Source organism: Mixophyes fleayi, chromosome 4 (assembly GCF_038048845.1).
Source record: "Mixophyes fleayi isolate aMixFle1 chromosome 4, aMixFle1.hap1, whole genome shotgun sequence".
Taxonomy (NCBI): Eukaryota; Metazoa; Chordata; class Amphibia; order Anura; family Limnodynastidae; genus Mixophyes; species Mixophyes fleayi.
The window spans coordinates 166,560,266-166,587,838 of NC_134405.1; the positions used below are offsets into that span (position 1 = coordinate 166,560,266).

General features: G+C 37.9%; 1 protein-coding gene across 3 annotated transcripts; it reads left to right on the forward strand.

Moving 5' to 3' along the window:
• On the forward strand, window positions 1–27,229 carry HBP1 (HMG-box transcription factor 1). 3 transcript variants are annotated; one of them, XM_075208800.1, is made up of 11 exons: window positions 1–86; window positions 14,383–14,593; window positions 15,928–16,162; window positions 16,958–17,093; window positions 18,428–18,539; window positions 19,581–19,693; window positions 21,262–21,418; window positions 22,724–22,868; window positions 23,124–23,441; window positions 25,443–25,584; window positions 26,317–27,229. In XM_075208800.1, the coding sequence occupies exons 1-11, from the start codon at window positions 72–74 to the stop codon at window positions 26,332–26,334; spliced, it is 1,602 nt and encodes a 533-aa protein (XP_075064901.1). In that variant the 5' UTR covers window positions 1–71; the 3' UTR covers window positions 26,335–27,229. The 3 variants fall into 3 exon arrangements, with proteins under 3 accessions (XP_075064901.1, XP_075064902.1, XP_075064903.1); XM_075208801.1 differs by lacking the exon at window positions 1–86 and having other exon boundaries at window positions 16,958–17,078; XM_075208802.1 differs by lacking the exon at window positions 1–86 and having other exon boundaries at window positions 14,383–14,566.
• Window positions 27,230–27,573: the final 344 nt, after the last annotated feature.

The window sequence follows — 27,573 nt, forward strand, 5'->3', positions numbered from 1 at the left end:
CGACCAATCAGAGTTCGAGCTGTCTTCTAACGCCTGCCCCCAAGGCATTTTATGGGGGTAGAGATTAGGTAATGGCGACGGGTTTGGTAAGTAGATAAAGAAAGTTTGTGGTGACAAGCGGTGTGTTCGGCATGGCATGCCTCGGGGAAGGGGGCGATGGCCTGCTTGGGTGGACACGGGGAACTAGGGACCGTGCGGTGTTTTCCGATTTGACGTCAGTCGGTCAACACTGCTGGGTTCCGTTTATGACGTTCATTGTTTTTGTCAGTGCTGTTTTTGACTCAAGACTGGGAGTTCGTTCATTCATTTCAGGGCAGTGACAGGTCCGGCCTCCTGCTCCGGGGCTGTGTACACCGGGTGAGGAGTCCTCCTCTGCCCCGGGGCTCGGTCCTCACAGCGCTCTTATTACAGCTGTTGTCACCCGCCAGCTCATTCATACATTCTGCTCTCCCCTCCACCCTGTGTGCCCGGCCCTGCTCCCGGTTATAGAGAACATAGGACGGGCATTCAGTATTTATAGACCTTGGGCCCCTTATACTCCTGTATTCGTGACAACATAGAAGATGTAAATGTATAATAAATGTCCATGTTCTCGCCCTGTCACTTGCTTTCTAGCCGCTGTCAGTGACCTGTAGGGGGCGCGCTGTGCGCACAGCTCTCTCTCATATTTGTCGTGATGAGAAACAAATAATCAGACGCCACTTATGTAACAGTTACTGCGGGTATTTATTATGATGCTGTGGTGTAAAATGTCTGTGTACTGTGAAAGAGAAATTTCCAATCAGCCCACATACACAGAAACGTGGGTATGGAGTTAGCGTTATATGAGCAATGAATCCTGCATATAGCGCTGTCTGGGTGTCACTGCTCGCAGTGAATGAATGGGGAAGAGCTCTGCGCATGCGCGGCCAGTTTATAAACAGCCTGATCACGTGACAAATGGTGCTGGAGTTTTCCCTCTGTTTGGTTTCAGTTTCCTGATTGCTTAATTGTCTCCCCCTTAGGAGCCCCCACCCCAGCCTAGTCTCTGCTGCCACTGCGGTGACTCACTTTCCTGGTAGTGTATGTGCCATACTGCCCTTTCCGGAGAGTGTAACGTAACTCGGCTCCCACGGCCATTGTACTAATGCTTGCTGTGCTGTGAAGGCCGTGTTGAATGAAACTTTACATCTTGGTTACTATTCAGACAGTATTGGGCACTTGTGTATTTGTTATATCTGCCAACCCCCCAATTTCCAGTCTTTGGTCCCTTTGTGAACTGAGTTCCATGGTATGTCGCCATTTTGGGTAGTCAAGAGTGGTGACATATCGGTGTTTAATTCATCCTTTGCAGGGTATTAAACAAGGGGAGGGGATAGAGAAGGTGGATTTTGTAACTGCGTGATCACTACGTTACTGAAGTCCCTAATGTGTGTGTGGTATTATTGTGCTATGTTCCATTTGTAAGATGCATTTGACAGTTTGCTGTCATGTGCTATTTTAATATACTGTGCAGCAACTATATGGACACTTGTCAATTATATGGGTGGCACTTGCACTGCTGCTAAATGTAACTAGACCATGTTTGTGTTCAGTATTTTTGTTGAATACTTCCCATCTGTAGTGATTTGATTTGACCTGCAGATCAGATGCATTGTCATACTTCCAGGATAGTTGAGAGATTGCCCTGATAATGGATGCCTCTTCATTGCTGTGCATACCATGTGCAGGCTAAGGCGGTCCAAAGCTTCAGAGGAGTTAGCCGTGCTCCTGGGGGGACTTGGTGACACACCTGTGTAGTGTGGCCATGCCCCCTGCTTGTGCACAAGATGGTGCCTGATTATGAGAATCTAAAACCTGGTTTTGTTGCCTATCTACCATTGTCTACACAATGTCCATTGTCTACACAATGTCCATTGTCTACACTTTAACACTGTACCACTCTGGTATTCTTTGTTGCCAGCACAGTGCCCTCAAGCACATTTCAGCTTGTCATGGGGATTCTCCTATGCTGTTACTGTTTTAGAGAAATTAAGCAAGTTCTTTGTGCTACCTAGTAAAGTTGTTAGAGTGACAGATACTAATAGATGGTATGGGCCTCCAATCCACAGCCTCACATAATATTTTCCTGCACCTGGACTGGCTCAAAACTACATCTCCTTCAAGCTGCTTCCAGGAGTCTGGAATTCCAGGCTGTGTGCCTTTTGGGTGGGGGCGGCAGAGACCAGATCCTTTCTTCTCGGATACAGCGTTAAAGTAACCAGAATAGCAGTTGCTTAGATGGGCACTGATCACAAAAACAAAAATGGTTTTGGTTATGTTGCATTGTATAGTTTAAAGTGGTACAAGTGCTGCCCATTGAATTAACAATACCAATATGGGTCCTCTAAATAGATATTCATATTTGATGACTAGACTATCAACACCCTGTGAAAACTTACCCATTCATGCACATAACTGTCCCTCCAAAAATAATTGTGCCTTGCGTTATTTGCCTCACACTTTACTTCTTTAGCACTGCCTCCATTTCAAAGCCGGAGTATGTTCCTTGAAATATTTTTGTTAATATTTGAGGAAAGAATGTGATGTGAATGTATGTAAAATATTTGGAAATTATTGATGTCACTCCTATAATATACACATGGGAGATTAGTGATGTCACAACTCATATTTTAAAGTATTCGACTAAAATGTGTAGCTGTGATTGAATTGAAATCTGCATGAGGATCACCAGCTTTGTATCCAATTTGCTCTTATGTATTATAAGGATTTATGAACTTCTATGGGTAAGTATAAGGAGATGTCACCTTGAGTGCCTGACATGTCTAAAAGCACTCCGCTTATATGGTTGCAGTTCTTACAGGTGGCTACTTGTATTATGTTACAATAGGGAGATATATAGATATATAAATGCACACATACACGCACGCACTAAAGTCAATTCTTAATAACGTCTCCCATGGCAGAAAGAAATCGCAGCTTTCGAACGTTTCTTATAGCAGGCTGAGTTTTGCTGTTTGATTTTTTTTTTTTTTTTTTTCTTCTCCTGGTTCTAAAATTCTGTATTCTTAAGCTGCCTTATATGCACTGCATGTCTGAGATCTCCGCACAGATGCTCATTAATTAAGTGTGGTACAGTGAAGGCTGTTCCAGAACCCTTAATCTTTAGTTCCTGTAAGTACTTGGTTGACTCTTGACGTATGTTTTGCATCGCTGTGTTGCTGAAATATCCAACCTCTTTACAGCTTCAATTTCTACACTGACTCTGGGACATTAGTTTCTAGGACTTGTCAGTATTTAATTAAACCCATTCTTTCTTCCACCCAAACAATAATTCTTGTGACACTGGCTGCCATACAATCCCAAAGCTCAAGATCCAGTCCTATTCTTAACAGTTGGGAAAGTGGTCTTGTCTTCAAATGCTTTACCTGATTTTCTCTAAACTTATCTATTTGTATGTGCCTATATGTTTTAATATGTTTAGTGGGTTCACTACATTTTATTTTAAAAAAAGAATTCTTGCTTATGTAAGTATTCTCTATTCTTTGACTTTTAGCAAGTTTTTAGGAAAGGTTTACATCTGACAACTCTTCCATGCAAATGATGGGGCTGATTCAGAATGATTACTACTGCAGTTTTGTAGTGCATCTTACAGGAAGTTTGTCTGCGCACACTGAGAAAGTAGAAATGCAGATTGCGTGATTCTGCCAATGGCTGCAGCCTGCAGAGGCAGGGCAGGGGTTTTCTAAAGCAGACAGAATACAGTAAGGGTATGCGATCACATGCAGCCTGGGAAAAGAGATGCATGTATGCCTGAAAGAGCTGTAATTGTGTGGTTAGCGGCAGGTGCAAATAGCAGAAGATGACTCTGGCATAAGCAAACAGCTTGTTATTGGCTGTTTATGATTGCTCAGCTCATGGTCATTGGTGCTTTTTGTCCCTCAGGAATATATTATGTTTTTATGTGCGGATTTAAACAATTTTTTTTCCGTACAAGAGATGAGGAATTGTTTTTCCTGTGTGTGTGTGTGTATATATGTCTGTGAGTACACAAATATTCTGTGCATATACACATAGTTATGTTTTTATACATACATAGCTTTGGTAAACTACACTTTTTCCCTGAATACCTCTGTAGGATACAAACTTAAAAACATAATTTTGCACATTTTAATGCATAATTACTTTTTACAACATAATTTAACATTATAACAGAAGTTTGTGCACCCTTACAGAAAAATATACATGGAGTGGGCAGCTTATTAGTTACACCTGCCCATCCCATGTGATTGGCTACCTAATCAGCATCATATGTTCAAGCAATGCTTTTTACAGCAGCCAGACAGGTAACAGTGGGATTGTAGGTGTATGCAGTTCAGAGGGAGAATAGGTAAAATGAGATTTGATTTGAATGCAGCATTACACCTCCATGTATCTGAGAGAGCAACACTTGTGGTGCCTTCACACAAAGCACTGTCTCTGAGAATAGACTACCACTTTAATGATATCCAACCTGTGACCATCCTGTGGGTGGTAATAGACAGTTGATGAGTACATTAGTCTGGTACCTTGTGTGCACAGTAACTAGGAGACATAATACTTTATGAATATATTTGTAGATCAGGCACATTGGTTTGGTATAGATGTATGAATCCAGCAAGATCATGCACTATGCCACATGGCCAGGAAAGTCCTGGAGGTAAATATATCAACCAGCACATTTTGCAACTCGACAATGTTCGTCAAGTTTGACAGCTAATTTTAAAATGTCAATGTGTTTATAGGCAAATATTTGCCTTTAAACACATTGCTGTTTTAAAATTGGCTGTCAAATTTGCTGAATATTGTCAAGTTGCAAAATGCACTGGTTAATAAATTTTACACTCTGGAATGATTCCAGAATCATGAATTTAGCTTGAAGCAGTTGCTCCTCTGGCCATCTAATTTACTGTATGTGGGTTGAGAGGAAATTAGCTGTTTTGTAGGAGAGACCATTTGCTTATTTACAACTACTGTGGGATACACAATATCCCACAGTAAGGATTTAATTCGAGAAATACCCTGCAAGCTACATTTAGTATCTCCCATGCTAGTGTGTATTTAATTCATATCTCCTGGAGGCAAGATAAGGGATGCTAAGTAGCTATTCTTAACAGTTTCCTCAGAGACCTGGTGTGTTTTCTCCAGGTCTCATTAGGAGCACAAGTGTTTTAACTTCGACTAGATTCCCATGTACTACTTATTGTAACCCATAGTGTTCTGAAGTGTCCACTGTTCTGATGCCAGAAGACAGTGGCCAAATACTGGTCTATATAGACTGCAGTGATTTGAGGAAGTAGACTGATGACTGGGAACCAGATGAGGAAGTGTGAAAAGGCAGACTACCTAGAGCTAGTTAGCATTTTAATTAAAGAAAATTGGGGTGTCACCTTGCTTCAAAAGATTTGTTTTTTTAAAAAAGATTTTTAAAGTGAAATTGATTCTTTTGTAGTGAAAGGGATTATTTTGTTGCAGTAAATCTCATTTTTATTGCAAAAGTGACGTCAAATTGTACTGTAACAGGCATGGTTTACAATAATCATTTTAAGAAAATATTTTGCACAACAATAAACCTTAGACAGTGAATCACAAAAGTTAATTGAGTAGTAGGTTAATTTTTAGAAATACCTGGTTTAAATTGACTTGTCCTTTTTAACGTGGGTAAGCAAGTGGTTTACATAGAGCATGCTTACAATATAACATGTTTGTGTTTTACATTATAAGGAGCAGTTTATTTTTTAAGTAGCTTAGATCATTTTTACCCCCATTGCAGTTATAGGGCTTGTTCAGAGGTGCCAGCACTGGTCATAATATGCTGGTGTGTGCAATTTTCCTGTGCTTTACTCTGACCTCTGAATTTCTCTCCTACTTATGATATAATGGGATCCTGACACTTGTTATTTTCAGAGTGTTTTTCTGTCCTTGAATTCTGCTTGGAACGCAGTGAAAGTAACTACTGCATAAAAACTTAATCTGAATCTGAAATAGACCAGCCCCTAATGTGACTGACAGTGTATACAATTATCATTTTGCTAATATGATTTTATGTTTCACTAAAACTGGGCCTAGGAAAATAAACCACTTCTACTTTCTTTTATACAGACGTTGTTGTCTATTAAGGACAATTTGTGTTTACTCTTGATGAGATCTTTTAAATATCATTTAGGTCTTGATATGTTTAATACTGCAGCAGATGTCATTTTAAAGAATAATCAAAATGTCATATTAGGTTTTCACCACAAGGGGCCACTACTAGTTTAAAAAAGCCTCCAACTAGTCTTTTTAAGGAGTTATCCAAACCTTTGACGATTCCATTAATATAAATATTTCTGTAATTGTTGGAGGCCATGTAACTGCTGTATTTTAGGAAAAAAACAGTACTCTTTACTGTGCAGTTGATTGAAAAACTAATGCCATAACTTTCTATCTAATACTAAATATTTACATAATATAGTTCAAGAATCCCTAAACAGTGACTATACTGTGCATATGAAATGATTATTTAAGTTCCCATATCCTTTCATTACAACAAAAGTCCAACCACTAGCTGTGAATAAATTCATACATTCCTCTTTTTATAAGGAAAATGTTTGGCATTGGTCTTTTATCAAAGATCTTGTCAGTGCAATCCAAACAACTGTTGTGCCAAGTTCAAAGAAACAACCCAACATTCAAACAGCACTAAAGCATTCCTCTTATTTGATGTTATTGCGGATTTGACACGTGGTTAATTTTACATCATACCTATACCAAAAGTAGTCTACTAAAATGTGAAGCCCATATTTGTCATACTATGGTGGGCAGTGGAATTCTTGTTTGAAAGTGAATATCTACTTCCCATTTTCCACACATCACATGTTTGGAAATAGAACTACCTAGAGCAGGCATGTCCAACCTGTGGCCCTCCAGATGTTGTGAAACTACAAGTCCCAGCATGCCCTTCCAGCTATCAACAGGTTGTCTACTGGCAAAGCATGCTGGGGTTTGTAGTTTCACAACACCTGGAGGGCTGCAGGTTGGACAGTCCTGACCTAGAGCTAGATGGCATTTTACATATCTGCCAAGCAGCCATGGAAAGAATGGTTTATTTCTTTGTGCTTTTTTGGCTGCTTAGTTGTACATGGGCATGATTTTGTGAAGAAGCCACATAACTCATAGGCATAGATTTGTCTCATCATATATCTTTCTATAAAGATTGAAGTCTCCTATGTAGGGTTTTGTGATGGTTAAAACCTACAAACTAACTGCCAAATGTTTCATTAACCAGATAAAATTGCACAATAAGATTAGCTGGTTGGTCAGAACTGTGTGTAATGGAGGCGATTGACATAAACCAGATGTCTGATGTTGGGCATAATGTAAGCAATAAAAGATTAGTTTTTACGGATGATCTTATTTTGAAATATTTGGCTTATGGTAAATTTCAAGGCAAGGATCACTTTTAATGTATCGTCTTTGGCTGTGGATTTCTTCTTATAATACTGGGACTGGCCTTTGAAAGTGTTCCATTATGTCTGTAGGAATGCCAGGTTGCAAGGGAAACCTACATAAGATGATTGGAGCTATTTGTATAACCCAAAAAAATATTTAGTATCTTGGGCATCTCTTGCAAATTAGTGTTACAAGGATAATGTTTTCTGATTTTTTTTTTTTATTTTTTTTTTTGAAGATATATCATGTAACTGTAGGTGTCTTATGTTCAAATATAAGCCATTCAATGTTTCCTTGCTGCTAAACATTATTTTTTAGATGTGAAATGGAGAAAAAAAAGTTAGTCTACAAATAAGATGTGGTTTAATAGTAGGTTTCAAAGCTGACCATTGCAATAAATGTAGAACTTTATATTCTCTTCCATGTTTCTCCCCCTTGTGATTTTGCACTCAATTTTTGTCTCAGAAACCTTGGTCAAACGGGTAATCAAGTGTGTGGTGTAGTTTTACAGTTTATAATTTCCTGTAATATTTGTTTTAATTGAGGCAAGTTTCTAACTTTGATAGTATTAGCAAAAAGTTCCATTTACCTTCTGTTCCATTCTCTTTGTTATGGAGTTTATTTGAAGGCAATGTGATTCCATACAGGTTAGGTTGGCCAGCTGTTAGAGCATGCAGCAACTGTCAGATATGTCTACAGTACAATGCAGGGATAGCTACAGTGGGACAGCTGGAGTTGGTGGGGTACTAACATAGGAAAGGAATGTTAAAAAACTAAAACAGTTAAAGAAGCCTAAAAACTTGGGAGATGACAGTGATTGATCTGCATGTGAAGAAACCTGAGGAAAAAACACAGCTGTATGTAAGCCGTCTATAATAATACTTTTTTAATGTGTAAAATGATTATACTCCTGTTTACAGGTGTAGTAATAATAGCTCTGAGGTTATTTGAGCACCACCTGCATGCAGTATTGTATGTTTGGCATGTTGTTCCAACAATAGTCTTTAGAATGGAACACACAGGGAAGGGGTCTCTAAGGTTTGTACAACTTCATGTGTCTACACATACTTTCCAGATCCATTTCATTCAATGTTCCCCAACCTCCCATGAGTACGTTCCATACTTTTGTATATAACAGCCTGCGGTGCGTTTATTTCAGACATTGCACATTTAAACTGGAGTAAATATAAACTAAAAACACAGCAGTTGCAGGGATCTTTGATCAATAGGACAAGCTGTTGGTCATTTACATATAAATTTGTGTTAACCTTGAATGATCTGAAAATGCAGTGTACAGTATTTACACTTTAACTTAATTACAAAGCAGAAAGAACTTTAAAAACTGTAAATTATACCCACAGTTATTGATGAAGCATTTTATATGGTGGTGATTTGAAAAAATATTCTAGGTCTATAACAAATTAAATATCAACATCAGAATAGTTGTTGTCATGCTGTAGGGGTTATTTTTATATATTTGCTGTCTCCTGGGTGGTATTCCTCAAGTACTCAGAGGCAGTATTTCCATATCTTCCCCATGAGATTATTTCATCCCAACTGCTTAGAGCCATGGAGCAGATGCAGCGGATGCTGTTCCCCTTGGTATTTCCCCAGGCTGAAAGAAGCCACTTTGACCACTTGACTAGTGTGCAGGCATGGCAATGTGGAAACTGAATGAGAATGAAGGAGGGTGTCCAGAGCACGTTTTGTGACTTTTAATTAAAAATGATCCTCTGCCAGGCCTATCCTCCAGAGAAGGTCTCCATGTAACATAGAAACATAGAATTTGACGGCAGATAAGAACTGCTTGGCACATCTAGTCTGTCCATTGTTTTGTTTTTTAACCTATGGTAACCTCAAATCCTATTTGTGCCTTAGTTCTTTGTAAGAATATCCTAATGTGTATCACAAGCATGTTTAAATTGCTATATTGTATTAGCCTGTACCATCTCTGATAAGAGGCTATTCTACTTATCCACTACCCTTTCTTTGAAGTAATATTTCCTCTGAACACTACCTCCCTCCAGTTTCAGTGCTTGTCCTCCTGTTCTAACACTTCTCTTCCTTTGAAGAATGTTTCCCTCCTCTACTTTATTAAAACCCTTGATAAATAATGAAAGCTTCTATCCCTCCTTTTCCTTCTCTGCTCCAAACTATACATATTAAGATCTTTTAATCTTTCCGGGTAAGTTTTGTGCTGTAGGCTATGCGCCATTTTATTTGTCCTCCTTCGTACAGTCTCTAATGTATTTATATCCTTCTGGAGATATGGCCTCCAGAACTGAACATAGTATTCTAGACGAGGCCGTTCCAATGACCTATACATTATTACTACTTTCTTTCTGCAACGGCTTCCTCTCCCTATACTACCAAGCATCGTGCTTGCCTTTCTTGTTGCTTTGTTACTTTAGCTTTTGGGTTTTTGCATGAGTTTGCATTTTTTGGCATTAAACTGTAGTTTCCACACTCTTGACCAGTCCTCCTGTTTACCTATCTAGATCAGGAGCTGGCAACCTTTTTTTTTTTTTTTGTCTTTTAATTATTGTGCCGACTAAAATCTAGTCAAGCACAGGTTTGTGTATAGACATAGGGGGGAGAGATGGGTGTGGGGATATACGAGATATCTTGCGTCATGTTAATATAATAATATTAATAGTAATGGGACAGTCAAACATAGTGCCCCAGTTCAAATTATGCCACGTAGATGTCCCCCCAATTTATAATGTTCCTCATACTTACCTTTGGAGTCAGCGCCCCTCCTCTGTTCCATAACGAAACTTAAGAGCTGACTCACTAAAGCAGCCGATGATGGCCAAAACAGAGATGCATTTTTCAGAAGCTCCATTTTGACCACCATTGTCTGCTACCAGATAGAAGTGGTCAACGTGCCATGTGACCCCTGACTTAGATTATCAATAATTTGTTTCCCCTCCTGCTGTCTACCCTGTTGCATATTTTGTGTCATCTGCAAAAAGGCATACCGTATATACTCGTGTATAAGCCGAGTTTTTCAGCACATTTTGTGTGCTGAAAAAAGCCCCCCTCGGCTTATACTCGAGTCCCACTTACCTGGTCTCCGTTTTCCAGTCTCCCCCGCTCATCTGCAGCCTCTGTGGATCACTGTCAGCCACCATTTTATTGTAGCCCGTTTTTGTGTGTTCATTGCACATGGAACAATAAAGTTAAATGAAAAGGAGCCTGTCAGTCAAAGCTAAAGACCAGGACATGTCCATCTAGCCCCGCTGGTCAGAGACACATGTGAGTACCCTGACTTGTCCACTGCAATTATTTGCAGCAGTTTTATAAAGTCCAATATTTTCATTTTTTGTCACCTATTAATAAGTGTCTGAAGATTCTTTTGCAGAACTGTGAAATCATTGAAAAGTCTAAAAACATCCCAAACTTCAAGTATAATAAGGCTTAAATCACACAAAGCAAATTGTATTGTTCTGTTAAAATGTTTCTTCCAGCAAACAAAATCAAACTTATCTTTATGTGAGCTATTATATCAAATTCTATTTAGTGTATGTGCAGCATCTTTTGCATTACTAAAGCCTAAATTACTGTACTGTTCTGAACACTTAGGAGTAACTGCTCATCACCTTCTAAAGGCGAATAAACTTAACTGGCACATGTATTTAGTATCCACAGACTGTCTCATTGATTTATATATTAATGATCTGAGTTGTCTTTAGTGAATGTTATTTATATCTGTGTTCACCTATTAGGCTTGATACCAAGTGCAGAGGATTTAGTTTAACCATTTGTGTACAATTTATTAGGATATGGGTATATATTATGTACTTATCATCATCATCATCATCATCATTTATTTATATAGCGCCACTGACTCCGCAGCGCTGTACAGAGAACTCATTCACATCTGTCCCTGCCCCATTGGAGCTTACAGTCTAAATTCCCTAATATAGACACACACTCACACACATAGAGAGGGAGACAGACAGGTAGAGACTAGGGTCAATTTTGATAGCAACCAATTAACCTACTAGTATGTTTTTGGAGTGTGGGAGGAAACCGGAGCACCCGGAGGAAACCCACGCAATCACAGGGAGAACATACAAACTCCGCACAGATAAGGCCGTGGTTGGGAATTGAACTCATGACCCTAGCGCTGTGAGGCAGAAGTGCTACCACTTCGCCACTGTGCAATTTTATTGATGTTTAATAACAATAAATTTTGATATATTCATTTACAACCTCACGTTTGTATTATTGGGAGCCCAGTGTTAACGATACCCAGCACTGTTTTTATTTTTGAAACTTACCAGTAGCTGCTGCATTTCCCACCCTAGGCTTATACTCGAGTCAATAAGTTTTCCCAGTTTTTTGTGGTAAAATTGAGTGCCTCGGCTTATATTCGGGTCGACTTATGCTCGAGTATATACGGTACTTTCCCTTCCATACGATTTGTAATGTCACCAATAAAAATATTAAGAAGTACTGTTTCAAGTACAGGTCCCTGGGGTACTCCACTGGTAACCTTTCCCTCCTGTGAGTGCACTCCATTTACTATAACTGTTTTCTATCCTGCAGCCAAGATCTTATCCATTCAACCATCTTAGAATCCAATCCCAACTTATTTAACAGTCTGCGATGTGGGACAGTGTCAAAAGCCTTACTAAAATCTACATAAGCTACATCTATGTCCCCCCTTAATCTATTACTTTAGTGACCCAGTAAAAAAGGTCATTAAGATTTGTTTGTCCTCAGGAAAGAAAAGGGGCTCATTTTTATTCCACAAGATAGAGAATTTCCTAAATGCAGTTTGTGCCACAATGAATATAATTGACATCAAGAAATGCAGTCCATGTGTTTGGAATACTGCCTGTCTTTGTCCTGAAGATTTTGCAGAATTATATCCAGAAAAGAAACCTTTCATAGCTAAGCAAATAAAAAGGAGGTACCCATTTGAAGATTCTGGCTCTTGCATTATGGGATTTATGTCTGAATATTGATGTCCTTTTGCTGAGGTGTCCAAAAGTTAACGGTCACTTTTCATGACACTGGTCCCCCGATGGACCCTTTGGGTTCTGAAACAGACTTCAAATGCATTTTAGCAGCATTTTGTCCTGACCTGTGTAGGTAGGTTGCTGACGATATGCCTTCATCAGCCAAATGCCATAGTCCAGGTTCCCATTCTGAAGAGGGGTCAGCAATTTTCCAGTTGTCTTGAGCAAAAAAAAAGGGAACTTACAGAACAATTATTAACCTGAGATAAGTACCTGACAATAGCAGGACCAATGGCAGACAATCTGAAATATTTTAAGTTATGACCCTCCCTTTTTCACTTTTTTCTGCACAAGATTACCATTATTATGCTAGTCATTGCTTTCCAGGATAACCCTCTGATTTCAGCAGGGGATGCTTTGTATGATCACATAAGAGGTTTGATCACTGCTGTCTCTATTGGGAAGGATAATATATTGGGGCTCATGTTGAACAACTGTTATCCAGGTCTGGACATTTGGCGCTCTAGCAGAGCAGCTAGATCTTTTCTGGCATCATCAGAAGATGACCACATACTGAGTCCAATAATGGACATCTAGAATCATTCTTCATCTATCCACTGCATTTACCGACATGCCCAAAATCTGTGCATACACTGCAACATGTGTATCCAGCATTACTCACCTGGCATCCATGTGGAAACCTGTAAGCTGCTGTTATGCAAGAACATTGATAGTATATGCACATTTCACTGCTATATCCAGGAGCTTTATCACTGCTCTGGGCTACATTTATTGTAAATTGTTGCGGTATCTTTTAGTGGAAAGTAAACCCTGCTTGTAACAAGACACGTTTTCCATTGACAGTGATGTACCATTATTTTATGTGCAAATCCAATACATGTTCTTATCGAAGGGATTTGTCGAATTGATTTTAAGTGTGTTTGTTTAAACTCTAGTTGATAAGCAGTGGCATGGAAATAATATATCAGTATTTTGGGTACTTATTTCTACAGTCACTAGCTAAAAATAGATGGCATTTTAACGAACAGAAGGATCTCTTGTGACATGCTCCAAAGTAAACAATTGCACCTATTGTCATCTACAAAGTAGTATTGTTAGCTTGGTTGCACACACCTATATAATCTAGTTGTGAGAAGCAAATTGTCTTTAATTTAGGGGGAATACTGTCTTTGATATTGGTAATCATATCAGGTATTCTTTATCTCAATATAAGGTCAGCTGAACTTCAGTCATTCTCAAAGGAAGATTTTTGTGGCAGCTCTTTAACCTGTATGCTTTTTATTCTATAACCCATTAAGTAATGTATTGTAACGGTTTCCGTTCAATATTTTATCATTGATACATACATCATAATACATAAACATTAAAATGAAACATCACAGAACATGTTCATACTAGTTACTATTCACCTAAAGACATTTTAGATGCAAAAGGTTCTCTATAGTTTGTGAAAGCTGCATTAAAATGTTCCTGCTTTACATATAACTTTTCAAATCAACTATATATTTCAGTATCCTAAGGATTTTGGTGCATTTGTTTTAGGTGTTAAAACCACACAGAGGGTAAACTTTCCAGTGTGAAATTAGCCTAAATGTTGGCATGTTTCTTTTTAGTACATGCTTGGTTGAATAGTGTCTTTGTTGGTTGGACTCCTTGAGGCATTGCAGTGTAAATTCTTGTTAATTGAGTGGTAAACTAAAACATAAGGTCATCCCATTTGTGTCTGCTACATACATGTTACATTCGCTAATCCTTAGAGCCCATCCTCCCCCTTTCTCACTGCTTGGTACATGTCTTATGATATATATATATATTGGCATGTTCTTGTCCCTGCAACTAATAGAATTCATGCAGCGCCAAAATCTAACATTTAGGAGGAATGTCTGAAACGTTTAACACGTTTTTTTTTTTTTTTCTTTTTCTTTTTCCATTGACGGTTCAGTTTAAGTACTATAATATGGTGTGGGAAGTGAAGACAAAGGACATGCCCAACACAGTACAGAAAGTCCAGTTGGTAATGGACAATAGGCCTACACCAATGAGTGAGTCCCTGGATATGCTGAAGTGTGATGAACGCCTTCCATCTTCTCCAGGATACGAGTCTTCTGATGATCACATGGAACTTGGTATGGATGTTACTCTGAATATGTCATGTACGTGATAAACATGCATAAATCACATTATTTTTCCCATTTTGGACAGGATAAGATGTCCTGCTAACTTTGTTTTTCTAATAAGATTAAATAATTGTTTTTGTTTTTAAAAAAAACCCTCAAAACATTAACATCACTTATTGTCAAGTTCACAGGGAAAATTCACCAGAACATTGAGACATATATAAATGGTAGAATGAATAATTTGCTATAGTGGTTCTCCATAAATAGGGTGCCATATGTATGGGGAGTGTGTAGTGAATTATCATTTAGTTGACAACTAGCACCTCTGTGTAAGAAAGACCAGCTTTATCATTGGAACCTGTGGTACAAAATTCACAAAATGTAGAGAAGTAGGATATTGGTATATTTAGTCCTGAAATAGAAGCAGGTGCTAGTCGCGACTTAAAAATAAACTGTAAAAGTCTTAAGACTTTGCTGTGTAAATTTTGCTTTGCTGAAAACAGCCATATTGACAGCAAAATTAACCCTAATAGCAATAATAATTTCTCTTGGCCAAGGTCAATTTTGACAATGTGCTTGTTTTTTTTTATTGATATACACAAATGAATTTATATTGTCAATTGTTTTTCTCAAATATTTATCCACAAAGGAAATTGGCTAGTTCTGTTTAGAATATGGATACCAAACATGTATACTTTCTCCCTGCACTCTCTAATGACATAAGTCAGAATTTTAGTTTTATACTTTTTCCTGATACCATTTGAGAAATGTTGGGGTGACCTGCATTCTGCATGGCATTCAAGCATTTTTGTATGAATGTGTTTACACTCATGCAAAATGCTAGTGTTACACAATGACCAAAGTGGTTTTATAAAGCTGGGATGAGCATTGAGCAAAACACTGTTTTTATTTCTGCTCCCCCCCTCATTATTAAGAGAATCCCAGTAACTTCTCCAGGTTGCCTAGTAATCACCAACACAATATAGCACACTGTTCCACATTTTGAACAGTGCTTTCATTGACAGGTAAAGTCCATTAATTGCAGAGCACATTGGGATCATATGGCCACCATTAGCTGCTGCCAAGTCCTTGGATCATTAGAGCTGCCATGGTGATGTAGGCAGTTGCTGGGCTGTTGAGAAGTGGATACTACCTTTGTTTTCTAACTGTATATAATATTATTTGTTTTTTTTTTTTTTTGGGAATACTGTTCTCCCTGCAGCAGATATTATGAAATAGCTATGCAAATATACAATGCTAAATTAAATAAATTCTGTGTATAATTATACCTGGGTAGTGTTGGCACTGTAAGGATTTGACGTTGGCCACAACATTAAAGTGTAGATATCAATCTTCATGCTCCTCTACAGATGATCTCCCAGAATTACAAGCTGTTCAGACTGACTCCACATCATCTCCTGAGGTTTTCCATCTTAATGCAGATGTTTCACACCAGGAGTTTTCAGTGCCTTCGTGGAACCAAAATACCTCAAATATGTCTGAAAGTGCCTATTCGTGTGAACGTGGGATGAACTGGTTGACTGAGCTGGCTAACATTGCCACGAGTCCTCAGAGTCCTTTAATGCAATGTTCATTCTACAATAGGTATGGCTTTTATTTATGTCTGACCCAACAAAGCTAGTTTAATCAAATGTATGAAATACACCCAAATATGTCACAAATAAATAAAATACCCAAAATGTGTATTACTGGCCTGTTACTTATTTGGTAGGAGAGAGCTACCTTCAGCCTGTGCTTGTGAAATTCTGTAACTTCCGGTATAGTTACAGTTTGAATGTACAGCACATTGATTGTGTTGAAAGAACATTGAGCAAGTGGGGCCTTGTATAGTATTAAATGGAGGCCATGTTTTTGGTAATCTATTCCCCATTACCAATACAGGTTACCATGTATAATGCTGAGCTGCCATACTGATAGAAACATAATTTAGTGGCAGAAAATGACAGATTGGGCCATCTACCTGTTCCAGGGCTGTGAGATATAGATATATATCAAACAATATCTTCTCAAGTAAAATCTCTTGGGTATGGGCCTATCCTTATTGCCGTAGAATGAAGTTATTTCCCACATGTGTGGTTTTTAATCTAGGCAGTTTTGAATAATATATCTCAATATATCAAGAAATTAGCAAAAACATTTTGTATAGGAGAATCTTTTATGTTTAGAAAATAATTAAAAGTATTTATAACAAAGAAATGGTCCTTGTATACTGATAGGACAAGTTAATAAGTACAATCAAAATATGTTTTACTAGTTCCAAATGTAAGATAAATAGTTGTATGTCTCTTGCCTGCGTTAGACCCTCCCTTCTGTGATACAACAATATGGAGTTCTGATAATCTTTGTGACTTGTATTATATGTCTGGTTCTTTATTTTAGATCATCACCTGTTCACATAATAGCTACCAGCAAAAGTTTACATTCCTATGCCCGCCCTCCACCAGCTTCCACAGAAAATGAGTCCAATCTATCCAAAAGTCATTGGAAACAAGGAACACCAGTAAGACATGAGCGAGTGAGTTTCTATTTCTTAAGGAACATGTATTAACTCTTAAATGACAGTTACTAAATCAGCCTGGTCTTGTTTTTCATTTTAGAAATATTTTTATTATATTCTACACAAATTCATATCCCACACAAAAGCTTTAGCTGGTTGCAGCTTATATAAATAACATGATCTCCCATTATCTGCTGTCTGTGCTTATCTGGCTAGAAAGGTAGTCATTAAACACTTGTGTGACACCAGCAGCGCAGTAACAAGTAGAGTGCCATAGTGGAAGATTGTGTGTTATATGGAGAGGATGGCTAACCGTATAGTAGAGAGAAGAGGGGAGATATAACAGTTTACTGATGGAAGGCCAAGTGACTGAGTCTGGAATCTTGTCAGTAGAACACAGCTATATAATGTCATAGGGAGCCAACAGAACAGATCCAATTCCATGTGTAAAACCTATACTCAGACAAGGCTGCATCTTTACTATCTTTGCAGTCTGTGTAATACTATGTTGGCCTTGTCGGAAAATGCTTTAATTCGAAGATCGTTTTCTGATACGTGAGGAAAGTTTCACCTTTCATGTATGAACAAAGGATAAAGAGGAACGAGCATTTTCTACCATGCAAATAGACAGGTTTCCTTACAGGGACTGTATGATGACGACTACTAACATTTTATTAATGTGGGATAATGTATTTGAGCTAAAGTTTTAACATTGATTATGTGTGATTTTGCTAAATATGCTCAATATGCTTAATACAATCCAAGCTATATTTATGTTGCCAGTACAGTTAGTGGGTTGCTGTTCATAAGGTGGCAGTAGAACGCTTGTTACAACGCATCAGTTTATGCTGCTTGGCCAGACTGCCAAATATCTGGACCAGTTTACAGTTCGTCCAGACGCATGGGTGACCGATTTTGAAAGATTTGCTATTTCAGAGCTCAGGCCAAGTAGGAATATCGCACTGGGGCCTGTACCTGAGTCATAATAATGATCTTATTTGTTTGCTGACACTAGCTATGTGTTCCAGTGAGTAGATCATACTTGTATTGGGACATCATGTATGTAATTCTTTGATTCACGTTATTTGTTTAGCTACTTCACAGATCATGTTTATTCATAGACTTGTCATTACATACATGCATTAGATTTTTTTCATTTGCAGATTTTACTGATTGATTTTCATTTGACAGTTTGTGACTTAAGTACATCCTCTTACTGATTTACCAAACAGACTGTCTTGTTGATGGCTCTTTGTCTCCCAGTTTTGGGGTTGAGTAAACATATACCCATGCCATTGTGGTGTGTTTATGGCAGGAAGGTACCTACATATGTTGTTGTCTCTTCATTTCAGGCACACAGTGAATCGGAGTCTGGCATTTTCTGTATGTCTGCATTTTCTGATGATGATGATTTAGGATGGTGCCATTCTTGGCCACACACAATTTGGCACTGCTTCTTGCAAGGTAACTTATACAATATTATTGTTAGAGGTTAATAATCTCCAGTGTGTGCTTATATTTTTTTATTCTGCTGTATGAAAAAGATGACCCTTTACTAGATTTTCTATATTTGCAATGCCCTATCCCCATCTCACTTCAACTGAATTGTCACAGTATACTGCAGGCTGAGAAACCACAGCAGTGCCATACTACAAAGGCCCCTTTCCATAAATCTGCTCCCCGATCAATCTGTAGACATTGAATGGGTTTCGTTCATGTTTGTTGTTTTTATTTTTATTTTTCTGGAACCAAAACAATAAAATTAGTTAAGTTAAAGTTATATCTTAAAAACCATGAAGAAAAAAATAAAAAGTAGACTAAAGATAATCAAGTGCTTTTTTTGGGGGAGACGTGTTTTTTTTCCTTCGTTAAATTGGCTTCCTTGAAGGTGCCATTTCTGAATGGCTAACAGTGGACTTTTTAAAGATGGAAACCTAGATATCTTGCAATTTTTATATTACTCCTTGGAAAATACTTACATGATTACATAACCAGTGTTGTCTTACAGTAAACAGACATTGCATGTTTTGTTCCTGTCCAAATTGAAAATTGCATCGTATAGATATAAAGCAGTTACAAGCATTAAATGGAGAGAAATCAAAACATAAATGTCTTTATTCTGTGATGGCTTCTGTTTGTAGTTTGTTATAGGCCATTGGTGAATCCCCACCACAAAGCTAAGGAGTGAAATGGCCCTGTAGTAGATGTAAAATCACACTGCAATCCTTGGCTGCCGATTATACTAATCAAACCATTGTGTACATCTGCCAAGTATAATTATTTGGAGAGATGCACTAGACAATCAAGTAATCACTACCAAGTGCATCTATTGCTTGATTGAGCCATCACTGCTTCCATTGTACTGTATTTAGTAAAATGAGGATATCTCCAGCATGGGGTCGAACCTGAATGTGGAATGGCATGACCAGAATATCTCCACATGCTTCCCCATCTATATATAGCCCTGACATTCATTGTTCCCCTCTTCTTGATTTTTATTTTCAGGCACACGTCTCTGTTTTCATAAAGGGCGCAAAAAGATATGGCAAGATGTGGAAGACTATTCCAAAAGTGCACATTGTAGAAATGGGTATGAGTTGTCTTCTGGCTCTCCGAAGGTAGTGTTCTTATTACTAGCACCATACTATATAGACCACAGATGCATGGACACTAGAATATCCTATATCCATAAACTGTCTAGTTTACAGAATGAGACGCTCGAGAGGATTTTATGAGGCCTTTCTGTTGTACTTTTTAGTTTTATATGTATTACTTTACAGGATTTTACAGTTTATTTCATCTTGTACAAACAGGGATTTCAATACATGTACACACCGCTGTATACAGTACTGTGGAATGTGGCATAAATAAACCAGGCAGTTTATTTTATCAAGTATTTTATCTGTCCCATCTATTGTCTGCACCCAAACAGCCTTTATAGACTCTCAATCCATCGTTCATCTTTTATCACCCTTCAGAAGTCATCCTTGTGTCTGGCACATTATATAAAAAAAAAGCCCCATAAAAACATTTTAAAGCACTCGCTTCCACCCTTATGGCAGTATTTTTAATTCCTTAACTACCACTGAACATTTATTTATATACCGCTGTACAGAGAAATCGCTCACATCAGTCCCTGCCCCGTTGGGGCTTGCAGTCTAAATTCCCTAACATACACACACGCACACACACACGTCCATTTAATAGCAGCCAATTAACCTACTAGCATGTTTTTGGAGTGTGGTAGGAAACTGGAGGAAACCCATGCAAACACAGGCTAAATAAAAACTCCACACAGATAAGGTCATGGTCGGGAATCAAACTCATGACCCCCAGTTCTATGAGGCAGGAATGCTAAACACGAAGACACCGTGCTTTTTCATTTACATACTGGGACCTCTCCCCAGACCACATCTAATGTTTTTACTTCCTGCAAAAGAATCATTGACCGTAACTAGCAAATCAACTTCACTGCTTCCATCCGGACTATACGCCAAAGGAATTAACTAGAAATAAATTGTTGGCTGAGGGTACAATAAAGTGGCTAGCACCCCTCCAAACAATTCCCCAGGTGCACTCAGTCACTGAAGTCATAATGTACACAGACAACTACTTCAACACAAAAATGGCAATATTATATTAGGGTTTGCCTATTTACCAATCTGAAAGTGCCGGAATTATATATACATCTTATTTGTAATAGCTGTCAAGTCTGATGCTGCGTGAATTACAGTAAAATGGCCTTTGCTACATATAGTTTCTACAGCACTGAATGAAAACAGTCTCTTCTATAAACTCTAGCATTTACTCCAAGTTTTTGACAGAATCCACTTGTTTGGATAAACATTTAATACCAGCTTATTTTTCTACATTTAAAATATTTGTGCTTTTGAGGTAACCATAATTAATAGAAATTGTTCTCAATATTGAATCAGCAATTGGACAATTGCTCCCTCTAGTGGCTATTTGGTTCTATAGTGAATGGGAAGCATTCTCTGGCATTTGTAGCAGTGTAGTTACAATAATCTGTTGAGTACATGTGTGTGTATGCTTATGTGTATATATGTAATATACTTTTTTTTCTTTACATGCAAGAAAGGGCTTTGTTTATATGGAACCCAGGTTGGCAGTGTTTTTCTTTAAATGCCTTTTTGATATGTAGTTTTGTGATGTGTGCTTTTTTCAGGGTTATGGGTCAGAAGGTCTCAAGTTGATTTCTCATGAAGAGTGTGTCTCTTATGGCGAATCTGTTCTGCAACTTACTTTTGACCCTGGTACACCAGAGGACAGCATGCTCACCGTAGAGTGCAAATTGGATCACCCCTTCTATGTAAAAAATAAAGGTAAGAGAAATTCATATGTGTTTACAAATGGTATGGGGAACAGAATTTGCTATTAAGCTATATATTAGTGGTATACAACAGACTTGCACAATTCAGGACTTTGAGGGCAACATAAAGGGACATTTAAGGAGCTGTGATATTGGCATCACAAGAGGAAGAAATGGCTTACCCACAGATTGTCTAATTGCAGCAGTTTGTATGTGGAAGTGCATGAGTTGTATAAAATATTACATTTCTTAATGGTGAAAAACCTGGTGGATCAGGGTTTCTTTGCTGAATGAGGGGTGGCTGGAGCACTGATCCCAGTATTATGGCCAAATGTGTGTCTGGATGGGATTTATTTATTGAAGGTGGACATTACACATTTAGTGAGTGTTCCCATGTCACAGTAGCTCTTTATCTTTGCAAAACCTCATGTGCTTGGCTGCTAGTTTCAATGGGACACACTTTGTGACTATGGAAAAATGCATTTCCTTAATGTGAAAACATATTTACTCGATATGACAGTTGGCTGCACCAGATGGTTATAAGTTGGACAATCTTTTCTATGTATCGCATGTCTCTGTTCTTGAATGTATGTTACATTGTGTTGCATTTTCTACCTCAATTTTTTTTTTTATATGAAAACACCACCCCCTCCCCCTCTGTAAATGGTGATCCCAATTTGTGCCATAGAGGATGGTATATAATTAGTCACTCTACAAAAGTCCCCCTTTTTAAAGCTCTGCTATCGATGCCTTTCAAAAGCAGGGATCAGCATTTACATGGAGGGAGTGTGTTATCCTTCCCCAACCAGCAGTGCTGTAGGAGAACAAAGGTGATGTTATAATAAGTACGGTCTTGGTAAGCAGAACTGACGTTTGTACTCATGTGTCCTTATATCGCTTGGAGTCATTTATAATACTGCTTTGTGTGCAGGTGCAGATTACTTGTCCCCCTTGTGCATTTCACAGCACACATGCACATTACCGCCCTTGGAATTGCCCCCAATTAACTTTAATGTGACATTTTGTGCAAACCCACAAAGTCCAACCTACTTCCACTTTACTACAACCCCTTCTATTCATTTCAATGTTTCTCTCCTAAATAGCCCTAGGTCTAGCTTCATTTCTGGCTTACATTAAGCATGACCTTTAGGGTACATTGGCACTGTCTTTAATGCATGTTTCAGAGATGTAATCCTAAATAGATGTATCAGGTCTGATATTTGCCATATGTTTTGGACAAGAAATACCTGTGATATTTCTGTAATTATCTAGTGCGGGTCAGTAATGTAATTTTTTTTTTTTTTTTTTGGCGTTTCAGGTTGGTCATCATTTTACCCAAGTCTAACTGTGGTTCAGCATGGCATTCCCTGCTACGAGATCCACATTGGCGATATATGTCTACCTCCTGGACATCCTGATGCCATAAATTTTGATGATTCTGGTGTTTTTGATACATTTAAAAGGTAAACTTTACTAATCCTTTTCACATTAGAGTGGTATTGTCAGATGAAATGATGCATAATTACGAATTCAGCCTTCTGCCTAGGTAACCTGCTGCTTTTTAATGACAAAATAGATTCTTATAATGCCTGGCATCAGTACACAGGGGTCCCTGATAAATTGTACTGTATTGATATTGAGAAGTAATAGTATCTTTTGTACTACAATATAAAACAGATGCAGATAACTAGGTATTTTGGTCTCCTTTTTGTTTTCAGTTATGACTTTACGCCAATGGATTCTTCTGCAGTTTATGTGTTAAGCAGTATGGCACGTCAGCGTCGGGCTTCCTTATCCAACGGTGGCGCCAGCAGTCCAGATTCCGAGAGATCTGATTACAGCAAGGACTGTGCATCTCCACAAACCTCCTACACTTCACTATATAATAAAACTGGCAGGAGTCACAGCTCAGGGACTGCAAACTCTGTGATGGCCACATCTCCTAACAAGTGCAAAAGACCAATGAATGCCTTCATGCTTTTTGCCAAAAAGTATAGAGTTGAATACACACAGATGTACCCAGGAAAAGATAACCGGTAATGGGAATTATCACAATTGATATTTTTTTTCCCCAATATAAACAAAATAGAACAATATACTAAAATTGACGTGTCACCTAAACATATGGGGAAGACCACAAACTAATGTACATGCATTTACATTTTAGCAATTGCAACTGATTTCTTTTATAATGGTGTTTCATCCAACAAATTAAGAATTCATACCCACTGTTTTTTTTTTTGTTTTTTTTACCCCCCCCTACTTAAAAACTCATGTTACCATAACCACTGCCATTTTGGCTAGTGTTGCATTAGTGTTTTTGGAATCTATCAAGAAGTTTTTACTAAACTTTGGATTTGCCGACAACACAAAACCTTAGGAAGTGGAATGTACAGATAGTTATGCTAAAGAAAAAGCACAATTTGTACAGTTTATAATATTTGTCATGTTTCAGTATAGTGCAAAAATGATTATACTAGAGCAGATTACTGTATATTTTAGATGACATTTGATTACATCTGTGTTGCCTGGTTTATAAATGGAGACCGGAAAAGTGCTCATAGCATTAATCGCTTATAATGTATTGCTGTATCTTGTTAATGGAGAAGAAATGGGAAATGTCTTGTCTTTCCAGTTTTAGCACCTCCTTTGTGCATCATGTTGAGTGCAATTTACCGCCACATTTAACTATTTTTGCATTGTTTTGTTGTGTTATAAATATAGAGCAGTTGTGTCTGTACTTTCACTCCTCTGCCTGTACAATGCTGCAAATAGCCTGCTGAGTTACAGGATCACTTTACTTGTAGCCAACACAGATATCAGGTCACGTGGCTTACAGCCGAGTCTTTGAGGTGTACATTTTGGTTTTATTGTAGTTTCTCAACAAGAGTCGGCATTTTATTATATTGTAAGTGGTGGGCAGCACGGTGGCTAATTGATTAGCACTTCTGCCTCACAGCACTGGGGTCATGAGTTCAGTTCCCGACCATGACCTTATCTGAGGCGTTTGTATGTTCTTCCTGTGTTTGCGTGGGTTTCCTCCCACACTCCAGAAATATACTAGTAGGTTTAATTGGCTGCTATAAAAAAAAAATTTGCGCTCTCTCTCTCGCTCTCTCTCTCGCTCTCCGGATGGTGATGATAGTTCAAAACCACTTCAAGTAGGATGTGATTGCAGTGTATCTACGTTTGCAACTTGTGTTATTCCTTTACAATATTGACAGGATACATTGATTGTGTAGTTTGGCAGCAAAAGGATAAGCAGAGGTAAACTTCTGCGTATTAAATGATGTATAGTTACTACCTGTTTATCCATCACTGAGGACTACATCAACAGGCTTTGTAGAGACATCTGTAATGAACAGTCCCTGCAGTTTCTATTTGCAGATTTGTTAGGCAGAACTTGTCTAGGGTATTGTTCATAGCATAAGGAGACGTAACATTCACACAAACAAGCTTATATTATGTCACACTGCATCTAATTCTTATGTGACCTTAAAACAAACACATTTTAGCTTCCTGGGGGAAGTTCGGTTGGTTATGAAAATGGTCAAAGGCATTAGGTTGTCATTAAAGTCATCAATTTGACCTCTTCAACTAGAGTAGTCAAATTTATCTGTCATTTTTAATTATCTGAAAGTCTAAACATGCACATTATCCAAGACACCAGGAGGTATATTTACTAAACTTCGAGTTTGAAGAAGTGGAGATGTTGCCTATAACAACCAATCAGATTCTAGCTGTCATTGTGTAGAATGTACTAAAGAAATAACTAGAATCTGATTGGTTGCTATAGGCAACATCTCCACTTTTTTCAAACCCACAGTTTAGTAAATATATCCCCTGGGCTGCAATTTCCCACTTGTGTAAAATGTGAGCTTCCACTTGCATCTTGGTGATTAACACTATGAAACTCAGAGTGGACGTAAGACTGGTGTGTAAAATACACTCCAGTTCTCCGTTTGTGAAATGTGCCGTGGTTTTGTTTTGAAATAAAGATCTGGTTTTATTCAGTTCTAACATGCTTTATCTTCCAGAGCCATAAGTGTGATACTTGGAGACAGATGGAAAAAGATGAAGAATGAGGAAAGAAGAATATACACAATAGAAGCTAAAGCTTTGGCTGAAGAACAAAAACGTTTAAATCCTGACTGTTGGAAGAGAAAAAGAACAAATTCAGTATGTAATATTGCAAGTTTGCTTTCTTTTCCTGCAGCAAATGGTTGTGTTCATTTCAGTCATTTTATTTTCGCTTTGTATTCAGGATAAAAAGTCACTGATCTATTTTGATCACAAAATAAAAAGTGGAAGAGTATGTTATGCTTTCAGTAAGGTGCCCATTTCTGCTCTCCCTCAGGTGCCAAAGAACCAGGTTAAGAGCTGCAGTTTTGCACCAGTTGAGACAACAACTGTGGCCAGGTCCTTGTGTAACAATGTGGTACTGATCCCAGCAGACTACTAGTTGTGCTGGTGCTTACTATAGAAGTGGTGTTAAGGGTCTTTCATGTCTGTCATTTGAAATGTAGATATCGCCCAAGTTCCACCCCAAATGTTACTTTATTACAAAGAATGCATTTAATATATTTGGACAGACTTTCTTTTGGCTTTTTTTTCCACCTCAAGGCTGGTGTGAGCAATAGTATGCTTGCTGTAGTTGCCTTTACTAGAGGGCTAGGAAACCTGCAGTGGAATCATACATCTCTTTTCTAGTAAATAAGAGGCTAATGATGGCAATATTATCTTCCTTGACTGTATACAGGCTCAAGTTTTACACATTTGGCAAATAAAACATGTGTCATGTTCTGCCATTAGCGAAGACTTTCATAACTGATTCCTGGAAGAGATCTTTAGAATTGAATACATATTATTTATACATAATATTAAAAAGTGATAAATTCTCTTTTTTTCCAGGGCTCACAACAACATTAAACATGAATGTAACTGAAGTTTGTGTCGGAAAGTGCTATTCGTCTGCATGGAAGAAGAAAGTCTGACACCACAATGTAGTGGATGTGTGAACAGGCCATAATAGCCAGCAGTGGCACAGAAATGACCTGACATGACTGAGGGTTTTCTTGTTTTAAATATAGCATTACATATGAAAATATCAATATTTTAAACCAAATTGCCTTATTTTTGAAAAATTATATATCAGGTAAATATAGGCTTGAAAAATCGATATCCTGTGGTGCTAAAATGAGGGGTGTTTTCAGCATAATGTTTAAAGACAACCAGGTTTAAAAAAAAAAGTACGGGAATTTATAGAACATATAACTGCTGTTTATCGACCCTACTGCTTATTAATATGTATTGCACAAATGTAATTATATTTGACGTTGGAATTTATATGTTTCTGACGTGATATTTTAATGCAAGGTGCATGAGCACTAACTGATTATACATCGCCACTGAGCTGCATTATATTCTGGCAGGTGGATCATTAGCTTCCTTTTTGGACAGAGGGGCCAGCAATTTCCCACAGACCCCTCCAAATGCCAAGGTGTTGAAGCATAAGGTTTAGTAATTTAGTTTGCTATAGAATCTACAGATTTTATTTTGCTATGAAAAATGTCATTTATGATGGGGGGGCGACTTTGCACTTAACTCTGGTGCAACACTTGCACTTTACTTTTTCTTGCAACTGTTGAAATAAACAGATGCATATTATTTTTGTGTTACAGCTGTACGTCTGTGGTGTGTTGAAATCATGGCTCAAATTACAGCTGTAAAACTATTTGTCTATGACTTGTCAGCATAATATTGCCCCAATAATTTTGCACACTATATTCTTGTATATTTCAAATAAATGTTGTTGAAATGGTCATGTGTGGTTCTTGATGATCTGTATAAAAAAAAATTAAAAAAGGGTCAAAGATTGTTCCAAAATGGTCACTGATATTTGTCAGGCTTTCTGCCATGTAAAAGCAATTTCATAGAAATATTTTTAAGTACACAATATTGGGGAAAAAAATGATTTTAAGTATTGATTTAGAGCAAGTTGCTTTGATTATAGTGTTCGGTAGTGGTAGCATGTGGCAATCTGTGGAAAACACCTCCAGTCTATATCTCCATTGACAGCAGTAATAATGTAGTGGAACGGACAACACCCCATCCCATATTTTTCAGGTTAATTCAGATGGATTGGGGGGATTTGGACCAAAACAAAGA